The sequence below is a fragment of the Talpa europaea genome (assembly GCF_964194135.1).
Source record: "Talpa europaea genome assembly, chromosome: 5".
Taxonomy (NCBI): Eukaryota; Metazoa; Chordata; class Mammalia; order Eulipotyphla; family Talpidae; genus Talpa; species Talpa europaea.
The window spans coordinates 68,589,802-68,611,918 of record NC_140071.1 but is presented as its reverse complement, the minus strand read 5'-3'; the positions used below and the strand labels follow the sequence as shown (position 1 = coordinate 68,611,918).

At 35.6% G+C, this 22,117-nt stretch overlaps 1 protein-coding gene across 1 annotated transcript in view; it reads left to right on the top strand.

Annotated features, from left to right (window-relative positions):
• PJA2 (praja ring finger ubiquitin ligase 2) overlaps window positions 1-22,117 on the top strand; it is a gene marked incomplete at both ends in the record, with an annotated part of 49,082 nt that overhangs the window by 7,151 nt on the left and 19,814 nt on the right. Inside the window, 2 exons of the mRNA XM_084233226.1 lie at window positions 13,646-13,828; window positions 20,909-21,094. Of these exons, the coding sequence (XP_084089352.1) occupies window positions 13,646-13,828; window positions 20,909-21,094 (369 nt within the window). The remainder of the gene's footprint in view (window positions 1-13,645; window positions 13,829-20,908; window positions 21,095-22,117) is intronic.

Here is a 22,117-nt window from a genome sequence, read left to right as displayed (position 1 = left end):
ATTAGACCAGAAGAGCTTAGGTTAACTCCCTGCTCTTTTGAACTATACCCTGAGAACTTTAATAACTGTGTGAGGACAAGATCTTGGGTTTAAAAGAAACTTTCAGCAATGCCAGCACATTTTAATCTTGTATCTGTTTTGAAGGCCTGCCACCTCCTGACCATTTCTTACAGCTTTTGAGATTCCTTTCAGAGTTTTTCTGTCCTTAGGCCTTAACCTTGCTTATAAGTGAACAAGCCTTACTTAAGGTAAAAATATCTGTACTGTTTAAGTTTGTGGTGGATGATGTTGGGCAAATAAAAGGAATATTGGCCTTTTAGTTGATTTCAATTTGATTTATTCATAAAGAATTTATTAAGCACCCCTTTGGAACCAGATTTTGTTCGCATACTGTGTAATTGCAAATGATGATTCCTGTTCCCTTGGTGTCACCAGTCTTCTAAGAAAGACAAAATATTCAGTAATTATTTTGAGGCTGAATTAAGCTCCTTTTCTGTATAAGTTAGCTAAGAGACATGAAGAAAGAACTCTTATATAATTTAATTACGATGTCAAAAGGTTTTTTTGGTTCACGGTTGAATGCATAAGGAGAAACATTTCACTAAGTTGTAGTTGTCAGCTTTGAGTACGAATGGGGAAAACACTAATGAAAGACCATATGAAAAGTAAAGTCGTATTTAATTGCGTTTTTATTTTACTTTGAGAAATTTAAAATGTTTAACTCATTTTCTTTTTATAATCAAGAACAAATGGGTTCTCACTATTCTATTGTTATATTTGTTCTGTTGCTTACTCTCCCTGAAAGGTTTTTAATATGTCATCTTTTAGTTCCATACACTCCTGTCACTCTTAGATAACTTTCTGTCTCGCTTTCCTGGAGATGGTATAATTAACTGTGAACTTTCATGTTTTCATCTCCTTGTTAGAATATGTTACTACTAATTTTTCTTTTTTTTTTTAAAGATTTATTTTATTTATACCAGAGTCGGGGTACCGGCTAGATCCGCGGGAGGGTGAGAGGATTCACTAGAGACAGAGCGGGAAACAGAACAGGCAGACTGACGAAATACACTGCTGAGGGGAGTGGTGGGCGCAGGACAGGAGAGGTCTGCAGCACTATGTGGGTTGCTCCGAGGCCAGCGGGGATCGAACCGTCACTGCAGAGGCTGCAGACAGCTTCACAGCGCTGCGCTCAACCGCCTGTGCCACCAGGGAGGCCCTGTTATTACTAATTTTTATTTTCTTCTTCAGTGGTGGGAAGTAAGTTCTCATTGTGTTCCTATAGTTATGCAGTTTATCTGACACCTTATCTTACCTTTAACCTTTACTGCTAGGTTGCCTCCATCTACCTCTAATTGTTTAATTTTTATTTTTTTAAAAAGTTACTGAAAATACTAGAGCTTTTATTGATATTATTAGAGTAAGAGATTACTCAACAGTAAAAAAATGAAGCAGTGATTCAAAAAATACCAAAATAATAGCAGTTAAATGAGAAAATCATTAGCTCATGAATAAATCAGAAAAAATGAAATAGAATTAAACCAGATAAGGTTTGTTTAGTTCCAAATGTTATCAACATTTTCCATAGACTTCAGAATATACACACAAATCAATTATAAATCATCTCCTCTCTAAAATAAAATAAATGAAAGAATATTATCTCACTAATGCATAAATAAGATTTGAAAAGCATGGAGATTTTAAGTCCAAGAAAACATTAAAATTATTTTACATATTTAGAAAAGGTTTTAACAGTTGTATTTTAGCGGTATTATATGACAAATAGTTCTGGAATATATATAAATTATACATACCACCAAGGCATCCTTAGTCTTCCATTGTACCACCTTCACAATTTGCTCTCCAACCTTTTCCATTCCCCTCTTAAACTCTCAGTTCACCAGCAGATACCTAGGATTTGGTTTTGGCTTCATTCTGTTTGACCTATTGTTTTGTTTCTCTGTATTCACATATGAGTTAAACCATGCAGTATTTGTCTTTCTCCTTCTGACTTATTTTGCTTAGCATAATCCTGTACATTTCCATCCAGCTTGTCACAAATGGCAAAAGTTACCTTTTTTTAATTGCTAAGTAATGTTGCATTGTGTATACATACCATATCTTCTAAATCTACTCATCTGTTCTTGGACTCTTTGTTTCCATAGCTTGGCCATTGTAAATAATGCTGCAGTGCATTAGGAAAGCATCTATCCCTTTGTATTAGTGTTTTTCCATTGTTCAGGTAAATACCTACGGGTGGAATTTCTGGATCATATGGTAGATCTATTTTTAATATTTTGAGAAACTTCCATACTGTTTTCCTTCAGAACTAAACTAGTCTACATTCCTACCAACACTTCTTGTTTCTGGTTATTTTGATACTGGATCATTCTAAAGTATGCAGTGATATCTCAATGTCCTTTTGATTTGCATTTCCCTGGTGATAAGTGATAATGCACTTTTTTAAATATGTCTGTTGGCCATCTGAATGTTGTCCTTGGAAAAGTATATTAACTCTTTTACCTATGTTTTGATTGGGTATTTGTTAAGATGTATGACTTCTTTGCAGATCTTGGGTATTAACCTCTAGACAATTGTATGATATGCAAATATTTTCTCACATTCAGTTGGATGTCCTTTCTTTTTAGTGATAGACTGTTGTGCTGTGTGGAAACTTATTATTTTAAATTACTCCCATCTGTTTATTTTTGCTTTTGTTTTCCTTTTTCATGTGGCCATCCAGCTTTCCCAGCACCATTTGTAGTGTAGTGTAAGGTGTGGGCCTATGACTGAACATGTGATCTAACCTAGAAAATGTTTCTTGTGCACTGGAGAAGAACGTGTACTCAGCTTTTTTGTAGTACAGTGTTCTATGAATGTATCTTAAGCCCTTTGATATAATCCCTCGTTTAAGAGTATAGTTTTGTTTATTGATTTTCTGTCTGGTTGATCTCTCAGTTGTTGAAAGTGGAAATTTTTTTTAAGATTTATTTATTTATTTATTCAAGCACTGGGTACAATCAGAAGCGCAGGAGGGTGAGAGAATTCACCAGAGCCAGAGCGGGGAACAGAACAGGTAGACTGACAAAGTACACTGTTGAGAGGAGCAGTGGGCGGCAGGAGAGGTCTGCATGCCACGTGGGACCCTTGCCCGGCAACCGGGGATTGAACTGGTGCTGTGGAGGCTGTGGGCAGCTTTGCAACCCAGCGCTCAACAGCTGCGCCACCGGGGAGGCCGGAAAGTGGAATATTGTAGTCCCTGCTACTGTCATTTTGGTGCCAATATCTATCTTCAGATTTGTTAATAGTTGCCTAATATTTTTTGATATTTCTTCATTTCATACATGTATATTGATGAGTGATGTGAGCTGATGGAATGATCCCTTGATCACCATATAATGTGCATCTCTGTCTCCTCATTATCTATTTTAGTTGGAAGTCCATTGTATCTGACATAAGCATTACTGTTTCTGCCCCTTTTGGGAGGTCTCATTTGCCTGTAAGATTGTTTTCTAACCGTTTACTTTTAACCTATATTTGTCTTTGGAAAGTAAATGGGTCTCCTGGCGCCATCAAAAAGTTGAATTTTATTTTCTGATCTAGCCAGTCATTCTGTGCATTTTGATTGGTGAGTTTAGTCCATTTACATTTAGGATGATTATTGCGTTATGAAAATTTGCTATAGACATTTTCTTTTTAGTTTTCTGATTCTAGTTCTTTGTTAAGTGGTTTTCTCTTGGGGGGGGCAAGGTTGGTATATTCTTTTCAATTTAGATAGGGCAGTCCTTTCAGCATTTCTATTTTGTGTTTGCACATACCTTCAGACTCATGTTTGTCTGGGATGTCCTTTATTTCTACCTCCTAATAGATTATTTCAGGATGTATTATTTTTGACTGGTAATTTATATCATAAGTACTTAGAATACAGTTTTCCAGTCTCTCCTTGTTTATAGTGTACCTGTATATGTTAGTTATATATTTATTTTCCCTAACTATCTTCAGTATTCTGTCTTTGACTTGAACTCTTGGGAGTTTCATGACTACGTGTGTCTTGGTGTCAGTCTCACTACATTTAGCTAACCAGGTGTTCTTTTAACTTCATGAATTTGTGTGTTTAGTTCCATCCCCAGGTATGGTAAGGTTTCTTCTTTTTTTTTTTTTTTTTTAAAGATTTATTTATTTATACAAGCACTGGGTACAGTCAGAAGCGCAGGAGGGTGAGAGAATTCACCAGAGCCAGAGCGGGGAGCAGAGTAGGCAGAAGGACCGAAGTACACTGCTGAGGGGAGCAGCGGGCGGCAGGAGAGGTCTGCGCGCCATGTGGGACCCTTCTCCGGTGGCCGGGGAGCAGCTGGGGATCGAACCGGCACTGCAGAGGCTGTGGGCAGCTTCGCAACCCAGCACTCAACCGCTGCGCCACCAGGGAGGCCCTTCTTCATTTTTTTTTCCTTTTAGTGTGTACTCTTTCTCTTTCTGAGCCCCCAGTATTCTTTTTTCTTTTCTTTTAAAGATTTATTTATTTATTTATTTATATAAGCACTGGGTACATTCAGAAGCGCGGGAGGGTGAGAGGGGTCCTTTGTGCGTTTTTGAAGTCACTGATTTGATCCTCTTTTAACTATTCTGATTCTTTTGCTTTCTGTAGATTTTTAAAATTTCATATCTAGACTGTTTTTGCATCCTCAATCTCGTTTATTTTCTAATTTTAATCTTCAGTTTATTTTCTATTAGTTTCATTTGTTTTTCTTAATGTTACTATATCTCTGAATAACTTTATTTTCTTGTATCACTTTTACTTGCTTTTCTGCATTTTCTTGTATTTTTAAATTTTCTTCATTATGGTAGTTTTGAACATGATCTGATAGGAAAGTAAATTCTTACATATTGTTGCTGGATTCTGGAAAGTTGATCTCCTGTGATGTCATTCCCTTGAGATTTCAAGTTGTGATGTGTTACTCTTTTGTCTGCCCTTTCCGAGTCCTGTAGTTCTGGAGACCTCATATAGTAGCTCCTGAGTCAGAAGATGAGGAAGGGACCTGGAGGTTTCAGGCTGCTGGTGTCAGTGCCCTGGGCCAAGATGAGGAGGCTCATGTTTCTGGCACCTCTCCTAGCCCTCCTCTCTGGGACTCTAGACTACTGATGTTGCTGTCCATGTGCTTCAAAATGTCATGAGTGTCAAAATGTCGTTATCCATCTGAGAGGTTAGGGATGGGGACATCAACTTATCATACTGTCCTTGTTCTTTCACTGGGGACCGATTCCACTGAGATGTATTGCCCCTCAGTCAAGAATGTGTATCTCCACACCCTTCTCTTCCCACCCTGGGACTGCTGGCCAAGTTGTAGCACCACAATTTGTACTACAGCTACTGCTCTGGACCATGGCCTCTAGATTATCTGTGTACTTGCCTCTTGTTTAATGAAGCGTGACTCTCCATTATGTCCTTTCTGGTGCGTTCTACCTGGTTTCTGATTTCCAAAAGGTATTCTAGTTTTGCCTCAAGCCATGGGGTTTTCTGGGTGAAAACTGTTGCCCTAGATGGTCCTCTGGGTAGCAAAGCTAGTACCCACCTCTGTCACCATTTTGCATCTGCCCCTGATTCTCTGATGTTCTGTGCTGGGTAAAACCTTTTATCTTGTTCCTGCCATTAAAACTACATGCCTGTTTCTTTTTTCTCATCTATTGCTGAATTTTCAGAATTAACTTTCTTCACCTGCTGCTTCTATTTCTTTTCTGTCCTTAACTTTCTTGAAATCCAGCTCCCAAGATGATTTCCACAAGCTCCTTCCTTCCTTCCTTCCTTCCTTCCTTCCTTCCTCCCTCCCTCCCTCCCTCCCTCCTTCCCTCCCTCCCTCCCCTCCTTCCCCCCCTCCCTCCCTTCCTTCCCCCTCCCTCCCCTCCCTTCCTTTCTCTCTTCCTTTCTCTCTCTCTCTCTCTCTCTCTCTCTCTCTCTCTCTCTCTCTCTCTTTCTTTCAAGATTTTATTTATTTATACAAGCACTGGGTACAGTCAGAAGCGCGGGAGGGTGAGAGAATTCACCAGAGCAGGGAGCAGAACAGGCGGAAGGACCCAAGTACATTGCTGAGAGGAGCAGTGGGCTGCAGGAGAGGTCTGCGCATCATGCGGGACCCTTGCACTGTGGCAGGGGATTGAACCAGCGCTGCAGAGGCTGGGGGCAGCTTCACAGCCCAGTGCTCAACCGCTGCACCACCAAGGAGGCACTAATTGACTTTCTTTAATAGCCATTTTCTTAAAGGGTAAGAGATAGTAATTATTTTGCTTATTTTATTTTTTATTGAGGTAAAATTGGTTTATATCAGTATACGTGATCTAGATGAATGCGACCCTTTTCAGATGTTTGTCACACACCACATCCACTATCAAGGTACTGTTGTCCTTTACCATAGGACATTGGGTTCCTTCTTTTCCCTTACCCAGCCCCGTTCCCACTCTAGTACCCTCTTTTCTGCAGTAATGTTTCTACGGTTTGTTTGGCTTAGTTTTGTTTCTCTATATTGCACATGAGTAAAATCGTGGACATAGGAAAAAAATAAATAAAAATCAGTGTCCCTGGTAGCTATCTTGTCTGAATCTTCTGGGTCTAGTGATACTGTTGCATGTTCTGTATCTCCAGATAGAAGGATTAATTACTCTTTTATTTACCCCCTTCCATTTCATGCATAAGCTGTCTTTCACAGGTGCTCGGGAAAACTGACCCGTTAACTTCCACAGTGCTATCAGCAGTGGCTCTATTTTAGAGTAGAAAAGAAAGACAACCAACCTGCTGCTCAGGAGATTTAGAAAGCAGGGGGGTGGGGGTGGGGGAAACCTGTAGTGACTGCTTTCTGAACTTAAGCTTTTAATTACTTCCATTTTAATTATTTCATATATTTTTAGAATTTTTTTTTTGATGCAGTAACATTGGTTTGCGACACTAATTGAGGGGAATAGGTTTACACCGCTTCAGATGTGTGCCCTCATCACACATACCACCAAAGCACCCATAGTCATTTATCATAGGTCAGTGAGTCCACTGCCCCCTTTGCTTCTACTCCCACCCTCCCTACCTCTCTAGTAGCCTCAATTCTGCAGTCATATTTCTGTGGTATCTTTTGGTTTAGTTTTGTTAGCTCCTTTGTTTTGTTTTTCGATATTCCACATATAAGTAAAACTTTACAGTATAGCTTTCTTCTTCCAACTTACTTCACTTAGCATAATACCCTCTAGTTCCATCCAGTTTGTCACAAATGGCAGGAGTTCATCTTTTATTTATAGCTGAGTAGTTTTCCATCATATACATGCATGCATATGTGTGATATACACCATGTTTTCTTGATCCCCACTGCTCTATTGTTGGGTATTTAGTTTGTTTTCGTACTTAGCTTTTGTAAATAGTGCTGCAGTGAACATAGGAAGGAGTCCATTTATCCCTTCAAATTTATGTTTTTGTATTCTTCAGATCAATTCATAGGAGTGGAATTACCATGTTATATGGTAAATTTATTTTAATATTTTGAGGAACCTCCATAATACTTTCAGTAGGGTCTGGACCATTCTACACTCCACCCACAAAGTGAGAGTGTTCCCTTTTCTCAGTACTCTCACCAAAATTCATTGTTTCTGTTTTTTGTTTTGTTTTGAAAATGGATCATGCTCTAGGGAGTGGGGTCCTATCTCATTGATTTTTTGATTTGCATTTCCCTGATGATAAATGATGTTGAACATTATTTCATTTGCATTTTGACCATCTGTGTTTCCTCTTTGGAAAAGACTATTTTGCTTTTCTGCCCATGTTTTGACTAGGTTAGTTGTTTCCTTTTTGTTGAGTTGTATGAATTCCTTTTAGACCTTGGTTATTAGCTCCTTGTTGGATGTATGAAGTAAAAATATTTTCTTCTGTTCAGTTGGGTATCTTTTTGTTTTAATAATAGTTTTTTGTGCTGTTCGGGAGCTCTTTTGATTGAGGTGGTCAATTTGTTTATTATTACTTTTGTTTTCCTTTGTATTGGGTGGAGTACTGAGATTCACTGAAGCTAATGTAGAATGTTTTGCCTATACTTTCTTCTATGTATTTTCTCTTTTCCGGTCTTGTATCCAAGTGTTTAATCCACTTCTAGCTTTTATGTGTGATCTTTGAATTATCTTTTTGACTTTTATTTCATTTGGTTCTGCTCTAATTTTTATTTTTCCTTCTTTCTACTGCTTTTGTCTCATTTGTTGTTATTTTTCTGGTTCCTTAATGTGTTTTTATTTGAGCTCATTTCTTTGTATGGACTGTATTGTTACATACTTCGCTCTTAGTACTGCTTTTGCTGTGTCCCATTGATGGTGGTAGGTCATGTTTCATTTTCATTAGTCTCCATGTATTTTTAAATTTCTTCTTTGATTTCCTCCTTAATCTGGTATTCATTCAGGTGTGTTGTTCAGGCTCCACATATTAGAGAGATTTTTACTGCTTTATTTTTTGGGTTGATTTTTAGTTTAGTACTATTATGATTAGACAGATCATAGTTGATGTGATTTCTCTCTTTATGAATTTTTAACATTTATCTTGTGACCCAACATGTTGTCTGTCCTGGAGAATGTCATGTGAGCACTTGAGAAGAATGTGTATTCAGCTTTTTGGTGTGTAGTAAATGTCTTTATGGCCATCTGGTGTAATTTGTCATTTACTACTATTTTTTTCCTTGTATATTTTTGTCTGGTTAATCTGCCCATTGATATAAGTGAGGGTTTGAAATCCCCTACCAATATGTGGTATAACCAATGTCTGTTAGGATTGTTAACAGTTATCTTACATGTTTTGCTGCTCCTTCATTTGGTTTAGATATATTGATGAGTGTTATGTATTCTTCATGTATTTATTCTTTTCCATTATGCATATCTCTCCATTCCTGTCTCTTCTTGCCCGTTTTAATTGGAAGTTTATTTTATATGCCTCTCTTTTGTGTCCCATATGCTTGGAGGATTGTTTTCCAACCATTTACTTTCAGTCTATCTTTACCATTGGAGAGCAGATGAGTCTTCTGGAGACAGTAAAAGTTGGTTTTTGTCTTCTGATAGAACATGCTACTCTGTGCCTTTTAATGGCAAGTTCAGTCCATTACATTTAGCATGATTATGGCTATAGGGGGATTTGCAACTGCCATTTGTCTTTAACAGATCATAAATATTTTAGACATTGTGTACAAAATTAAGACTATTATATCAGTATTTATAAATCCATTTAAAATTGGAAAAAAAAAGCCATTCATAGCCTCTAGGCCATTAGAAAATAGGCCATCAGATTTGGTTCTGTGCATAATTTGCTCACCTGTGACAAAAAGAAAAACTAAGGCTAATATCCTCATTATATACTACAAACCAGAATATGGAATTTTCATCTGATACAGAAAAATGGGAAAATGGAAGTGTGCTGTAGGAAGTTCTGAAATATCTAAGATTGCTTCTATCAATATAATGAAAGAAGTAGCTGAGAGTTCATTTGATTTCGCTATAGACCTGAAAGATAAATACTAATAGCCTCATTTTACAGATGAGGAAGAGTGAGCTTAGAGAAGTTAATTGCCCAAGGTTGCATCATTATAAATATCCAGCCATGGTCTTAACCCAGTCTGTCTGAGTACACCATTTGCAGTTACACTGTAGGGTTCTGCCATAATAGGTGAAAAAGATATTCACCTGGGTTAAATAAATTACTTTGTTTATTCAGCAAAAAAATTGCCTGTGATAGGGTTTTCAATTTTGTTTTTATAGTAAAAAAAACTTTGTCATAGTATAGTCTCTGACTATCCCTCTGAGTCAGATTAGACTTTAGAGGTTAGTGATAAATTAGTGATACATTTTGTCCTAGATAGCATCATTCAGATGAAATATTAATAAGAAATTGTGCATATGTTTCAGTCACATACCATACTTAATGTAAATTTCAGAACTGAGTTTAAAGAGGATTATTTCTTCATACAAGCTAATATCGCTACAAGCTCTCAATTTACATGGGATTGCACCATCCTACTTAACTTCCATGAGTTTATGGGCACTTTGCTTTTTAGGCTAGTTTCCTTGGATGCTTTTCTGGTCATTATTTGAAAGAATTATCTGATCCTGAGTGGGAATAAAAGTAAAAGTGGTGGTGAAGATATTCTTGATGTTGGGAGGAATGTTGTAGCAACAGTTCACATTTTAGGGACAGTATTTGAGTAGATATTCGTGTAAAAGAAGAGTTGGATTTAAGAATATACTAGTAACTGGATCAGATTGTAGAAAATCATAAATACCATTCAAAGTTTAATGTTATTTTCTATAGGTCAGTATTTTTTCAAAGTGGGAGAAATATGTTGAGTGGTTCATAGACAGATGCTTTTAATTTTCATCATTATATGTTCATTTTAATGGGATTTAGAAAAAATATAGCTGATACATCAAATCTGGGATTTTGAGTATAATACGGGACACAACTAAGTGTAGTTGAGTGAAAAAAAATTTTTTTAAAAAACAAAGACTTGGTAGTAGTTATTGACTTATTTTTACCAGATACTGTTAGAATGTTTTATATGTATTTACTCATTTACTCCTCACATGAACTCAATGAGCTGTTATATACTATTACAGGTAGTAAGTGGTGGATTCCAATTCAGGCAAGTATTCTCAACTACTGTACCTTAGGCTACGGTTAATATGTAACTGTAGTAAAAATGGTGAATGTGTAGGCAAATAGATTAAATTTGTGAAATATACTACCTTAGGAAAAAAGAAGTGTCGAAGGTTTTTGGAGTAATATTTTAATTATACTATTTGATACAAATTGAAATGATAGTGATATTCACAGTGCATTTTTGAGTTGAGGGAATGAAGTTAAATTTAGGGATACCAGTTAATGAATGGATAGTTCTAGGTTTGGAGAAAAGCACTTGACTACGTTTTTTCAGGAGAGGTGGAGAAAAGGGAGCTAGGATATATGAGCCACTATGCAGATAGACTGGACAGATGGGGTTGTCTTACATATAGGACAGTAGTGAAGAGTCAGAGATGCACGGTTTGCAGCCTGGAGCAGAGTAATGCCATTGGCAGGTAGAAGATTAAAATAAAGGGACATACGTGGTACATGGATTTTGTTATAAAAATAGAACTCTTGGGCCTCCCTGGTGGCGCAGAGGTTAAAGACAGCGCTTTCAAGCTATTGCCAGCCAGCCGCTGCAGCATGAGTTCCATCTCGTGTGAGGGAGCTAACCCACATTGCATTCCATCCCCTGCCAGGGAGCTAACCACATGGCACAGCAGACCTCTTCTGTCTCACCTGCTGCTCTTCTCAGCAGTGTATTTCAGTCAACCCGCCTGTTCTCTCCCCACTCTCTCTGGTGAATCCTCTCACCGCCCCCCCATCCCAGCACCACTGGCTTACACTCTAGTTCTTGTATGCATAAATAAATAAATCTTTAAAAAAATTATGTAACTCTTATAAGGGAAAAATCTAAAAATTGCAGTGGGCAGTTAGCACATATGGAAGCTTAGTATAGTTGTCTGGCCTAGGGAGATACATTTTTTCTTACAGGAGAGTTATGTATAATGAGTAAGAATGATAGAGGTCAGGGAGTCTACAGTCTTTTCCTTAAAAGCCCAGATAGAAAATATTTTAGGTTTTTGCTTATTAAAAGGCGAAATCAAAGGTAAATATGCAAAATACCCTGTTTTTAAGCACACAGACTAAAAATAAAAAAGCAAAACACTATTGTTTCCCAATCCTTGATGCAGTTTTCTTAAAATGTATTGACTATTGATCATAATCATATTGAAAAATACGTACATTCTTTTTACATTGAAATTAGGAGATAGTCCATCAATTATTTCATTAATTTAGGAAAGTTCAGAGACTTGTGTAATCTTTCAGGACAAGATCATACTCAGTGAAGTGTTTAAAAATTGAGGTTTTCTCATAAATATTTTTTTTAAAGTCACAAGTTAATATGGAAATCTTACCTTAACAGTTAAATACACATCTAAATTGAAGTTAGTAATTATCTTTGAATTTGAGTTTTATAGTCAAGGAAACTTAGTTCAAGAAATTACTTTCAAACTATTTTCTATGTTAGATTTGGACACTAATAAAGTCTAGAAATAGTTTGCTTGATCGTAGATTGTTTTTGAGTCACAGAAAAGTTTACAGAATATATGCAACTCGGGCTCATCCCCACCTAAAGGAATACCTTGTATTCACTATGCCTGGGCTATATTGTATTTCTTCTCTATTTGTACCTTGCCTATACTTTAAAGTAGAAATTGATTTCTTTTTTCTTTTCTTTTTTTTTTTTTTTTACTTCTAACATCTCTGAGCTCAGATTAGTCCTACAAGTGCTCTTTGTTAATAGCATTATGATCTCTGAGATTCAACTGCCTATTAGGAGGAGTAACTCCTAACTAGCTTAGATGTTAATAATATAATGTCATCCAAAGGAAATGTACTTTTCTGTAATTATCCTTTCCTTTCAAAAACATAAAGTAAAATCTATCATTGTTGACCTCCTAAAAGTCACTATACAAAGGGAAATCTTTTAGGGGATTCTTGACCAGAATGGTTGATATGGTTGAAGGGACATTTAAGACTTTTTTTCTACGTTGATTAAGTAATATTTTAACTTTTAGTATGAGATGACTATTCTTTAAGACCAAGAGTAATTAAATGTAAACATATTAATCAACATTAAATATAACCCAAAGTATTTTTCTAATTTGTTGACCCTGCTTATCATGAATACCTTTTGGTTCATTATCTGACTCTTCTCCTAAATATTTATTTATTTTGTGTTTGCAATCTTAAGCCCTTCAATAAAGATTTGTCAATACTTTTTTATTAATGAATTTGAAACCCCCTCATTTTTAAAGTTTTTTGGAAAAGAAAGGAGAAAACCAGCTAAGCTTTTAAAAACATGGTAACAGTGATTTATTTATATATGATATGTCATTAGATATCAATATGTGTTTAGAAAGTTATCTTAGGCAGATCAGGTGAGATTACTGTTTATTCCAGGTAACATTTAATTTATGATTACCAAGATATATTAAAATTTTCATTTAGCAATACGTCTAAACATGAAGATCCTGAGTTTATACACCTGAAGAACTTATTTGTAGGCACCATGGAATATTGTGAAGAAATTAATAAATTGATACATTCCATAGCTTGCTATATGCTTTCATCTTTTTTTTAAAGATTGATTTATTTATCAAAACAGATTTATTTATTAATATAAGAATTGGAGTACAGGTCAGAGGTGGGGGTGGGGGGAGAGGATTCACCAGAGACAGAGCGGGGAACAGAACAGGTAGATTGACTGAAATACACTGCTGAGGCGAGCAGTGGGCGAGTCAGGAGAGGTCTGCTGTGCCATGTGGGTCACCTCCCTGGCTGGGGATCTACTCGTGCTGCAGTGGCTGCAGATAGCTTTATAGTGGCACAGCTTAACCCCTTGAACCACCAGGGAGGCCACCTGTATGCTTTCATCATTTAAAAAAGTTAATATTTCAACAACTGAATTGGCACTTGACAGAGAGGCAGTCTGTTTTATACCATGATTCCTGGTTAACACTCCAAATGTTCAGTAATTGATCATGTAATGACAGCTAGTTTTATTTTACTCTAAATTTGCAGTTCAGAATGCAGTGATGGAGAATGGTCTGCCTCTTTGCCGCATCGATTTTCTGGTACAGAAAAAGATCAGTCCTCAAGTGATGAAAGCTGGGAGACTCTGCCAGGAAAAGATGAGAATGAACCTGAACTACAGAGTGATAGCAGTGGTCCTGAAGAAAACCAAGAATTATCTCTTCAGGAAGGGTAAGTTTAACAGTAAAATTTATTATTCTTTATGTATATTGTACAAGAATGGTATACATCACTTTAAATGTTGAATATGCTATTAATTGGATTTATAAACCTGTGTACTATATGTGCTGATACTTTCGTTATGCTTTTGGTATTTCATAAAGAACATTTCAATTGAAAACACTAGAAATTTCAATATCTTCTCTTGAGGTACGGTATAAATTTCTACTTTGCTTTATTAAAGAAAATTTATTCATTTAAAAGATCCATTTTAAGTCAATAAGGCATGAATGAATTAGAACTGTCCTTCTGAATAGTGGAGGTAAGGGCCCGGGAGAAGTGGTGGCCTTAAGAGGAAAATCAGTGATTCATTCACAGAAATGATGGTAGTTAGTTTGAGAAGTTGAAGCTTTGATATTCCTGTCTAATTGCACGTGATAATATTTCCAGAAATCATTGCTTGATGGTTGAACATCTTTGTCATTTTTAATGGGAATATTTTCAGCTTTGTGTACTAGCTTCTGTTGCAGCTACGCCTCTCCTTTGTTAGAGTGTAGAAGTAGCCATAGACAATATGTAAATGAATGGATATTACTGTTTCAGCAAAATTTTATTTATAAAAATAAATTAGTGGACAGGAATTTGTGGGCCCTAGTTAACCAAAACATTTCTAGTATTTACCACGTTAAAAACGATCTGTGTGACCTTTAGGTTGACATATATATATATATATATATATATATATATATACACACACACACACCCTTTCTTTTTTTTTTAATCAGCTCAGGAAATAACTTATCACTTTATAGCTAGTGTTTAAATTTTGTTTGCATCTCAGTTCTAATAATTATTAGACATTATTGTAAGAAACTGATAGTTGAAAATTAATGAAATGATAGTAAATTAACACTTTTTTTTAAGTTATGGCTTTTTTTATTATGGAAAAAGATGTATAACATGACATTCGTTACCATTTCAAAGTGTACAGTTCAGTGGCATTAAGTACACTGTCACCATTATCCGTCTTTACAACTTTTTCATCATCCCAAACTGAAACTGTACTCATTAAATGCTAGCGCCCAGCCCTCGTCCTCCCAGCCTCGTTTGTTCAATTTTATTCATCATTTTAGCATCAATGGATATGATCTTAATGGCGTTTCATTTTTGTCGTAATGCTCAGGAGGAGTTATTCTCTTACAGATTTCCTAATATTCAACTATCCTTGTAATTCTCTAAGTAATCCAAATTCAGCGTGATCACATAGTCATGACTTATTGTTGTTTCAATGAGCTGTTTGATCTGTTTGCTAATAATTTACAGGTGATTTTTATATTGAAACTCATGTAAATACAAATTGTTTCCAATGTTTTAACTCCATAACAACTAATACTTGCTTTATTAAAAAAAAAAATGTGTATGCTCTTTTTCTTTTCTTTCCTTTGGTGTTTAAATAGCTTATATTCCTTTAAATAATCTTATTCCTTTAATTTTTTTATTTATTCCTTTAGAGATGGTTAGTATTTGCTTGTGAAACCAAGGCTTGGTGTCTTATAGTAAGGGAGTATATCTCTTTGATAATTTGTATTTTTTCCATGATAATTAATTGGGTCTAATTTTGAGTTTTTCATAGGATCTATTTCCAAAGTATATTTTATTAGGAAAAAACTCATCTTGGACTAACATTAGAATTTATACTTCTCAAAATGTTTAAACTTCTAGCTTGAGATTAATACTCTAAGAAAATCTGGTAATAAAACAGGAAATCTATAAAGATTTATTAAATATAACTGTTTTTGGCAGTGATAGATTGAGTTGGCATTTTACTCTCTGCCTGATTTCGTGTTCTGTCACTTTCCATCATGAATATGTTGTTTACACGTATTACTAAATATTTCAGATGTAATTTGTTGTAGATAAGATTCCCTCCTGAAACTTACATTGTGATGGAAGAGGTTACATAATAAGCAAGATAGAAAGATAACAAACTATAAACTGTGATGATCATTCAAGAGAATAAATACTGCTATAGTAGAAGTAACTGATAAGGGGCGTACATTCATTAAAATAGTCTTCTCTTAGGGAATTGACATTTGGACTGAGATATGAAAATGAGAATCAGCCGTTGAGGAAAAGCTTTAAAGGAAAAGTCAAGAGCAATATTATTAAGAAGAAAATGGCTTGGCATGTATGACGATGGACTGAAGCAAATGAGTGAAAAAAAGTGATATGAAGTGGGCAGGAACCAGACTGCATGACATATAGCATCTGGGATTTATTAGATACCAGTGAGATTTTAAGTGGAGAATAGTACAGTTTAAAAGATCTCCCTAGCTGCTTTGTGGAAATTGAATTGGAAAAGAACAAAGGTAAAATTAAAGGGAAAGGGGAACAAGACTAAACTGTTAGAATAGGGGATGATAGTAAAGATTTTAAAAGTGAGTAGGTTTGAGAGTATTTTTAAGTTATTAATAATAGGATAGAATCCTGTAATGCTAGTGATAATATAAATTGCCTTAACCTCTGCATCTAAAAGACAAAGCTTATCAACTGTAATTTTTAAGTTACTATTTAAAGGCATGCTTATAGCATAAGTATACAAAAAGAATGTATACAGACAAATATTAACAAAAAGAAAATGTAACACTTTTGTTAACATTACCAAAGTAGACTCAGAAACAAAAGATCACTGGGAGAGTGAGGGTCACTGCATAATGATAACAAGTTCAACTTAGCAGTAAAATGAAGTAGTTTTAAACAACAAAATTTGACTAAATTATATAGAGTATATTGATAAATTTACTGTCATTGGGATATTTTTATGTACCTTTCTCAATTACAGTATAATTCATGGACATTAAAAAAAACACTCATTTATCTTTAGCAGAGTAATACAACTCAGTTAAGCATGATTTTTTTAATTAATACTGCATCCTGTAAAATACATGAACAGAAGAAATAAACATGTGCTAGGTTACAAAGCACAGATTAATACATTTTAAAGACTCAGCATCCTGCAGACTGTACTCTCGGACCACAATGCAATTAACTTAGAGATAAAAAACAAAAATAGGGCCTCTCCGGTGGCGCAGTGGTGAGCACTGGGTTGCTAGGCTGCCCGTGGCCTCTGCAGCGCTGGTTCGATCACCGGCCACAGGCAAGGGTCCCACATGGTACACAGACCTCTCCTGCCGCCTGCTGCTCCCCTCACAGTGTATTTCGTCATTCTGCCTGTTGTCCTCCGCACTCTGGCCCTGGTGAGTTCTCTCACCCTCCTGTGCTCTGACTGTATCCCAGTGCTTGTATAAATAAATAAATAAATTTTTTTAAAAAAATAAATTTTAAAAAATGCCCATGCATTTTAAATGTACATCTTTCTAAATAAACACCATACTTAGCTGTTTTAAATGCTTGCAACTCAAAGGCAACAAAAATACCACTAATCAAAACTTGTGGGATGCAATGGAACTTGAAAGGAAATTTGTTGTCATAAGTGCTTATATTATAAAAAAGGGGGGGAAATGCTGGAAATGGAGGAACTGTGCATTTAACTTGAAGTAGAAAGGAATGCTACTATAAAGAAAATAAGGTCATAATTAGAATTAGGAAAGCTAAGTGCAAAAATCAGTGAATATGTCAGAGCAGTCAGAAACTGATATTGTGAAAATATTAAGAAAAAAGGCTTGCAAGAAATAGAAAACCTGAATAACCCTATAACTATGACAGCTGTGTAAATATTGGTTTAAAATCTTTACATGTAGGAAAGAAAAATAAACTAGATGGTTTTAAAATTGAATTCTCTCAGACCTCTCCTGGTGGCACAGTCGGTTGAGCGCGGCGCTGTGAAGCTGTCCGCAGCCTCTGCGGCGCTGGTTCAATCCCGGCTGGCTGGGGAGGGTCCCACATGGCGCGGCAGACATCTCCTGTCTCGCCCGCTGCTCCCCTCAGCAGTGTATTTCATCAGTCTGCCTGTTCTGTTCCCCACTCTGTCTCTGGTGAAACCTTTCACCCTCCCGCACATCTGGCCTGTACCCCGGTTCTTGTATAGATAAATAAATCTTAAAAAAAAAAAAAGAAATAAAATTGAATTCTCTCAAACTTTAAAAGATCATACCACTCCATCTTAAAGGGAGTAGAGAAAGAACTCTTTCTATAAGTCATTATATAAGGCCATTATAACCCAAATACCAAAACTGAGAAGAAAAGTGTAAGCCTGTCATTAAAATACATGTCAAAATCTTTAAATTATTGTCAATCTAAATTTTCAAGTGTGTGTGTTTAGATAAAACTCAGTTACCAAGCAAACTGGGTAAAGAATGTTTACTTGGTTGAAAATTAAAACTTTCAAGGTTTTAGCATGTGTCTGTAATGATTGATCACATTACTCAGTTAAAACTGTTTTATCATTGTGCTTCATTTATTAAAGGGAAGGGTTTTGAAATATTGGTAAGACTGAATACATATTAAATTTAGTGATTTATGACTTAGTACTTTGGAAACACTTAATAAAAGATGTTTATCACTAAAAGCTTCTGGTTGAAGCTCTCAATAAACAGATCTAATCACAACACTTCAAAAATAGGAATTCATACACAGGATTTAAAAAATGAATTTAGTTTGAAAATTACACTTAAAAACCATAGCAACCATTTTCCCTTTGTGAATTCCTAAAAAAATTTTATAGATATAAAAGCTTATATGTGTACACATCTTCTCTAATCCAGCGAGTATAAAAGAACTGTGTAAACTATTACATTTAGTATTTGTTTTTATTTGGTTTGTTTATAAATCTTTTTATAGGTTGGTCCATATTTGTGCATAGAAATTTATCATTATTAAAAGAAAACTGCATAATAATACACTACACAATTTATTTAACCAACTCTGATTTACATTTAAATTGTTTCACGGTTTTGGGTATTGTAAGGAATGCTGCAAAAGATATCCTTGCACATACGTTTTTAGAAAAATATCTAACAGTAGAACCAGGAGCCTCCTTGGTGTGACCCAAGGGGTTAAGTCTCAGCAATATGAAGCTATCACCAGCCATTGCAGCATGAGTTCGATTCCCAGCCAGCCAGGGAGTTAACCCACATGGCACAGCAGACCTCTCCTGTCTCACCTGCTGCTTCCCTCAGCAGTGTATTTCAGTTCATCGCCTCTTCTGTTCCCCACTCTGTCTCTGGTGAATCCTCTCACCCCCACACCTTTGGCCTATACCCCAGTTCTAGTATGCAAAAATAAATAAATCTTTAAAAAAAATCTCTTCATTTGATCTTCTAATTTTGGGTTTTGTGACTTTTCTGGAGTGTTTTTTTTTTTTTTTAATTTTGCATGGATTTATAATCTGTTAAGACTATTGTTTTAAAATTTTGCATGATACCTAGAATGAAATTTTTGTAGAAATTTATTTCAGGATCCTTCTAGAACTTATACTGTTAGGTGGTGGCGGTTGGGCACATACACATTTTTTAAAAGTACATCTGGAATTTATTTAAGGATAAATAATAACAAGGATTTAGCCTCCCAGTTGGCCCAATGGTATTAAGTATTTTCCCTACTGTTCTGAAATGCTGAGTGTCTTACTTATCTGTCCCATAAATTTATTTGTCCTGTTACTATGAATTTATATCTAGTGGAAGAAGACTATTTGAGATATGAAAATGATAAGTAAATTTTAGAATGAATGTGAGCAGTGATGTGTGAATGGAAGAGCGACCTAAAATGAGTATGTAAGACAGGCCTCTCTGAGATGGTGAAATTTATTCTGACTTGAGTATTAAGAAAGGGGGTAACTGCAAAACTCCAGTGAAAGAACATTTTAGATAGAGGAAATGGCTCTGAGGTAGAAATGATCTTTGTGTGTTCCAAGTATATAAAAGTAGTATGAGTGTAGTAAAAGGGGAAGAGTTTTTTAAGTGGTCACAGTTGGAGAGGTGGACAAAGGAGAAAACATGTATGACAGAGGGGTTTCTTGGTCAGTTTGAAGGATCTGAATTTTATCTCTTATTTGAAGGAAAACTACACAAGAGAAGTGATTAAAAATTTAAATGGTCTAGGGGCCTCCCTGATGGCACAGGTGGTTGAGTGCAGCTCTGTGAAGCTGACCGCAGCCTCAGCAGTGCCGATTCAGTCCCCGCCGGCCTTGGAGCAATCCACATGGTGAACAGACCCCTCCTGCCTTGCCAGTTGCTCCCCTCAGCAGTGTATTTTGTCAGTCTGTCTGTTCTGTTCCCCACTCTGTCTCTGGTGAATCCTCTCATACTCCCACGCATCTGGCCAGTTCTTGTATAAATAAAAAAAAAATAATAAATCTTCAAAAAAAAATTAAATGGTCTAGGGTGAGGTTTTCTTATTTTTCCCCACAAAAAGAGGATATAGAAGAACATGGACAATTCATAAATCAAATAAATTCTTATGTAAGTTGGATCTATTATTATAGAGAACAACTTGCTTCCCTTTAGAAAATAATTTTATAAAGTAAATTTTTTTAAGCATCATGCTAAGTCAAAAAAATTCAGAAAGGACACAGAAACATCAATTCCAAAGAGCACCTGCACCCCTATGTTTATAGCAGCACTGTTTACAATAGCTAAGCTTTGGAAACAACCCAAATGCCCAAAAATAGATGACTGGATCAAGAAGATGTGGTATATATACACCATGGAATATTACTCAGCATTCAAAAAAGATAAACACATGCAATTTGCAGCAACATGGATGGCGCTGGAAGGGATCATGCTCAGCGAAATAAGCCAGAAAGAAAAAGAAAAATACCGGATGGTCTCACTCATAGCAGGAATCTAGAAAACCTAAATAAGGGACCAGGAAAAAGAATAACTATAAGAAAGTAAAAATCAAAATCAACAAACAACTATGAACCAGAGACACTCTATGGGGGTTGGGTTGGGAGGTGGGGAAGGGAGGGTTTGGGGTCAAAATAAGGGGTTGTAATTGTATGGGGAATATAAAAATAAAATTTATAATAAAAAAATAAAAAGAAAAAATTCAGAGAATAAAGATCTGCTTTAAAGAACAATTTTATGATGTATTTTAACGTGTTTTTTCCCTCCCTTAAAATGTTTGTATTAGGGAACAGACATCCTTGGAAGAAGGAGAAATTCCTTGGTTACAGTACAATGAAGTTAATGAGAGCAGCAGTGATGAGGGAAATGAGCCTGCCAATGAATTTGCACAGCCAGAGGCATTCATGTTGGATGGTAACAATAACCTTGAGGATGACTCCAGTGTGAGCGAAGACCTCGATGTGGACTGGAGGTACGTAGACAATGTTTACATGCTTAATTATTCATTGAGTAGAATTTGTTCATGTTTTTAAATTATGAAAATTGAATCTATAAGAAGTTTCCTGATTTTCCCAACTGTCAGTCTTCCTTTCTTTCAAAGCTTGTTTCAGACATCACTTTGTACATGGTCTTCTCTCTTAACTCCTATCAGTGTCTCTTCCTTCTTGGACTTAGAGTTCACTTTATATCATAGTTATTTTTACTCAATAGTATGAGCTTTCTATTTTTTAATTTAATTCGATATTCCCTATAGCATTTAGTATAATCCTTAAAAAAAAAAGACCATTCATAAATACGATAGAATCAGAATTATAAGAATAAAGTTTTCCTTCGCTGTCTTTCCTTTTTCATCTCTGTATGTAATTGTATATTCCCAGAGATGTTGATAGTACAAAATTTATTTTGTGCTTACAGAAACAGTGAGCTTCAAATAAAAGTAGCTTGTAAATTAATTGGATCATAGAATTTTCATCTCATGATGTAGTAATCAGAATTTAGCTATTTTGGTTTGTAAAGATAGACATCTTTCAAGTATGCAGTAGTTTTTGTAAGTATTTACAAAATAGTTACAATTATTGAGCTATTTCTGCAGTTCAGTTTTTCTTACTGACCCTTTTTGTTACTTCTTCTAGAAAAAATATAGTTTGGTACTAGCTCTTTTTCCATCTCTGCACAGATATTAATGATTTGTCTTGTTTTTTTTCAATAAAATGTCCATTACAGAGTATTTAGAAAATTAAAGATAAAAACTCATAACACTTCAGGTTTCTAGAACTTACCTTTTTAAGGTCTCCTTTGTGATTTCAGTTACCTTTTCTGTGTATAGCTGCTCCTTTCTGCTTCTCTAAATTGTTGAAGACATAAAACTCACCTATTTGAGATTCTCCTTATTGTTTCCTGGTCTCACGCCCCAGGGGAAATAAATTATATACGTGGAACAGATTTTTATTCATCATTTTGTGAAAATAGAAGTGGGATTTTATCATAACTATCC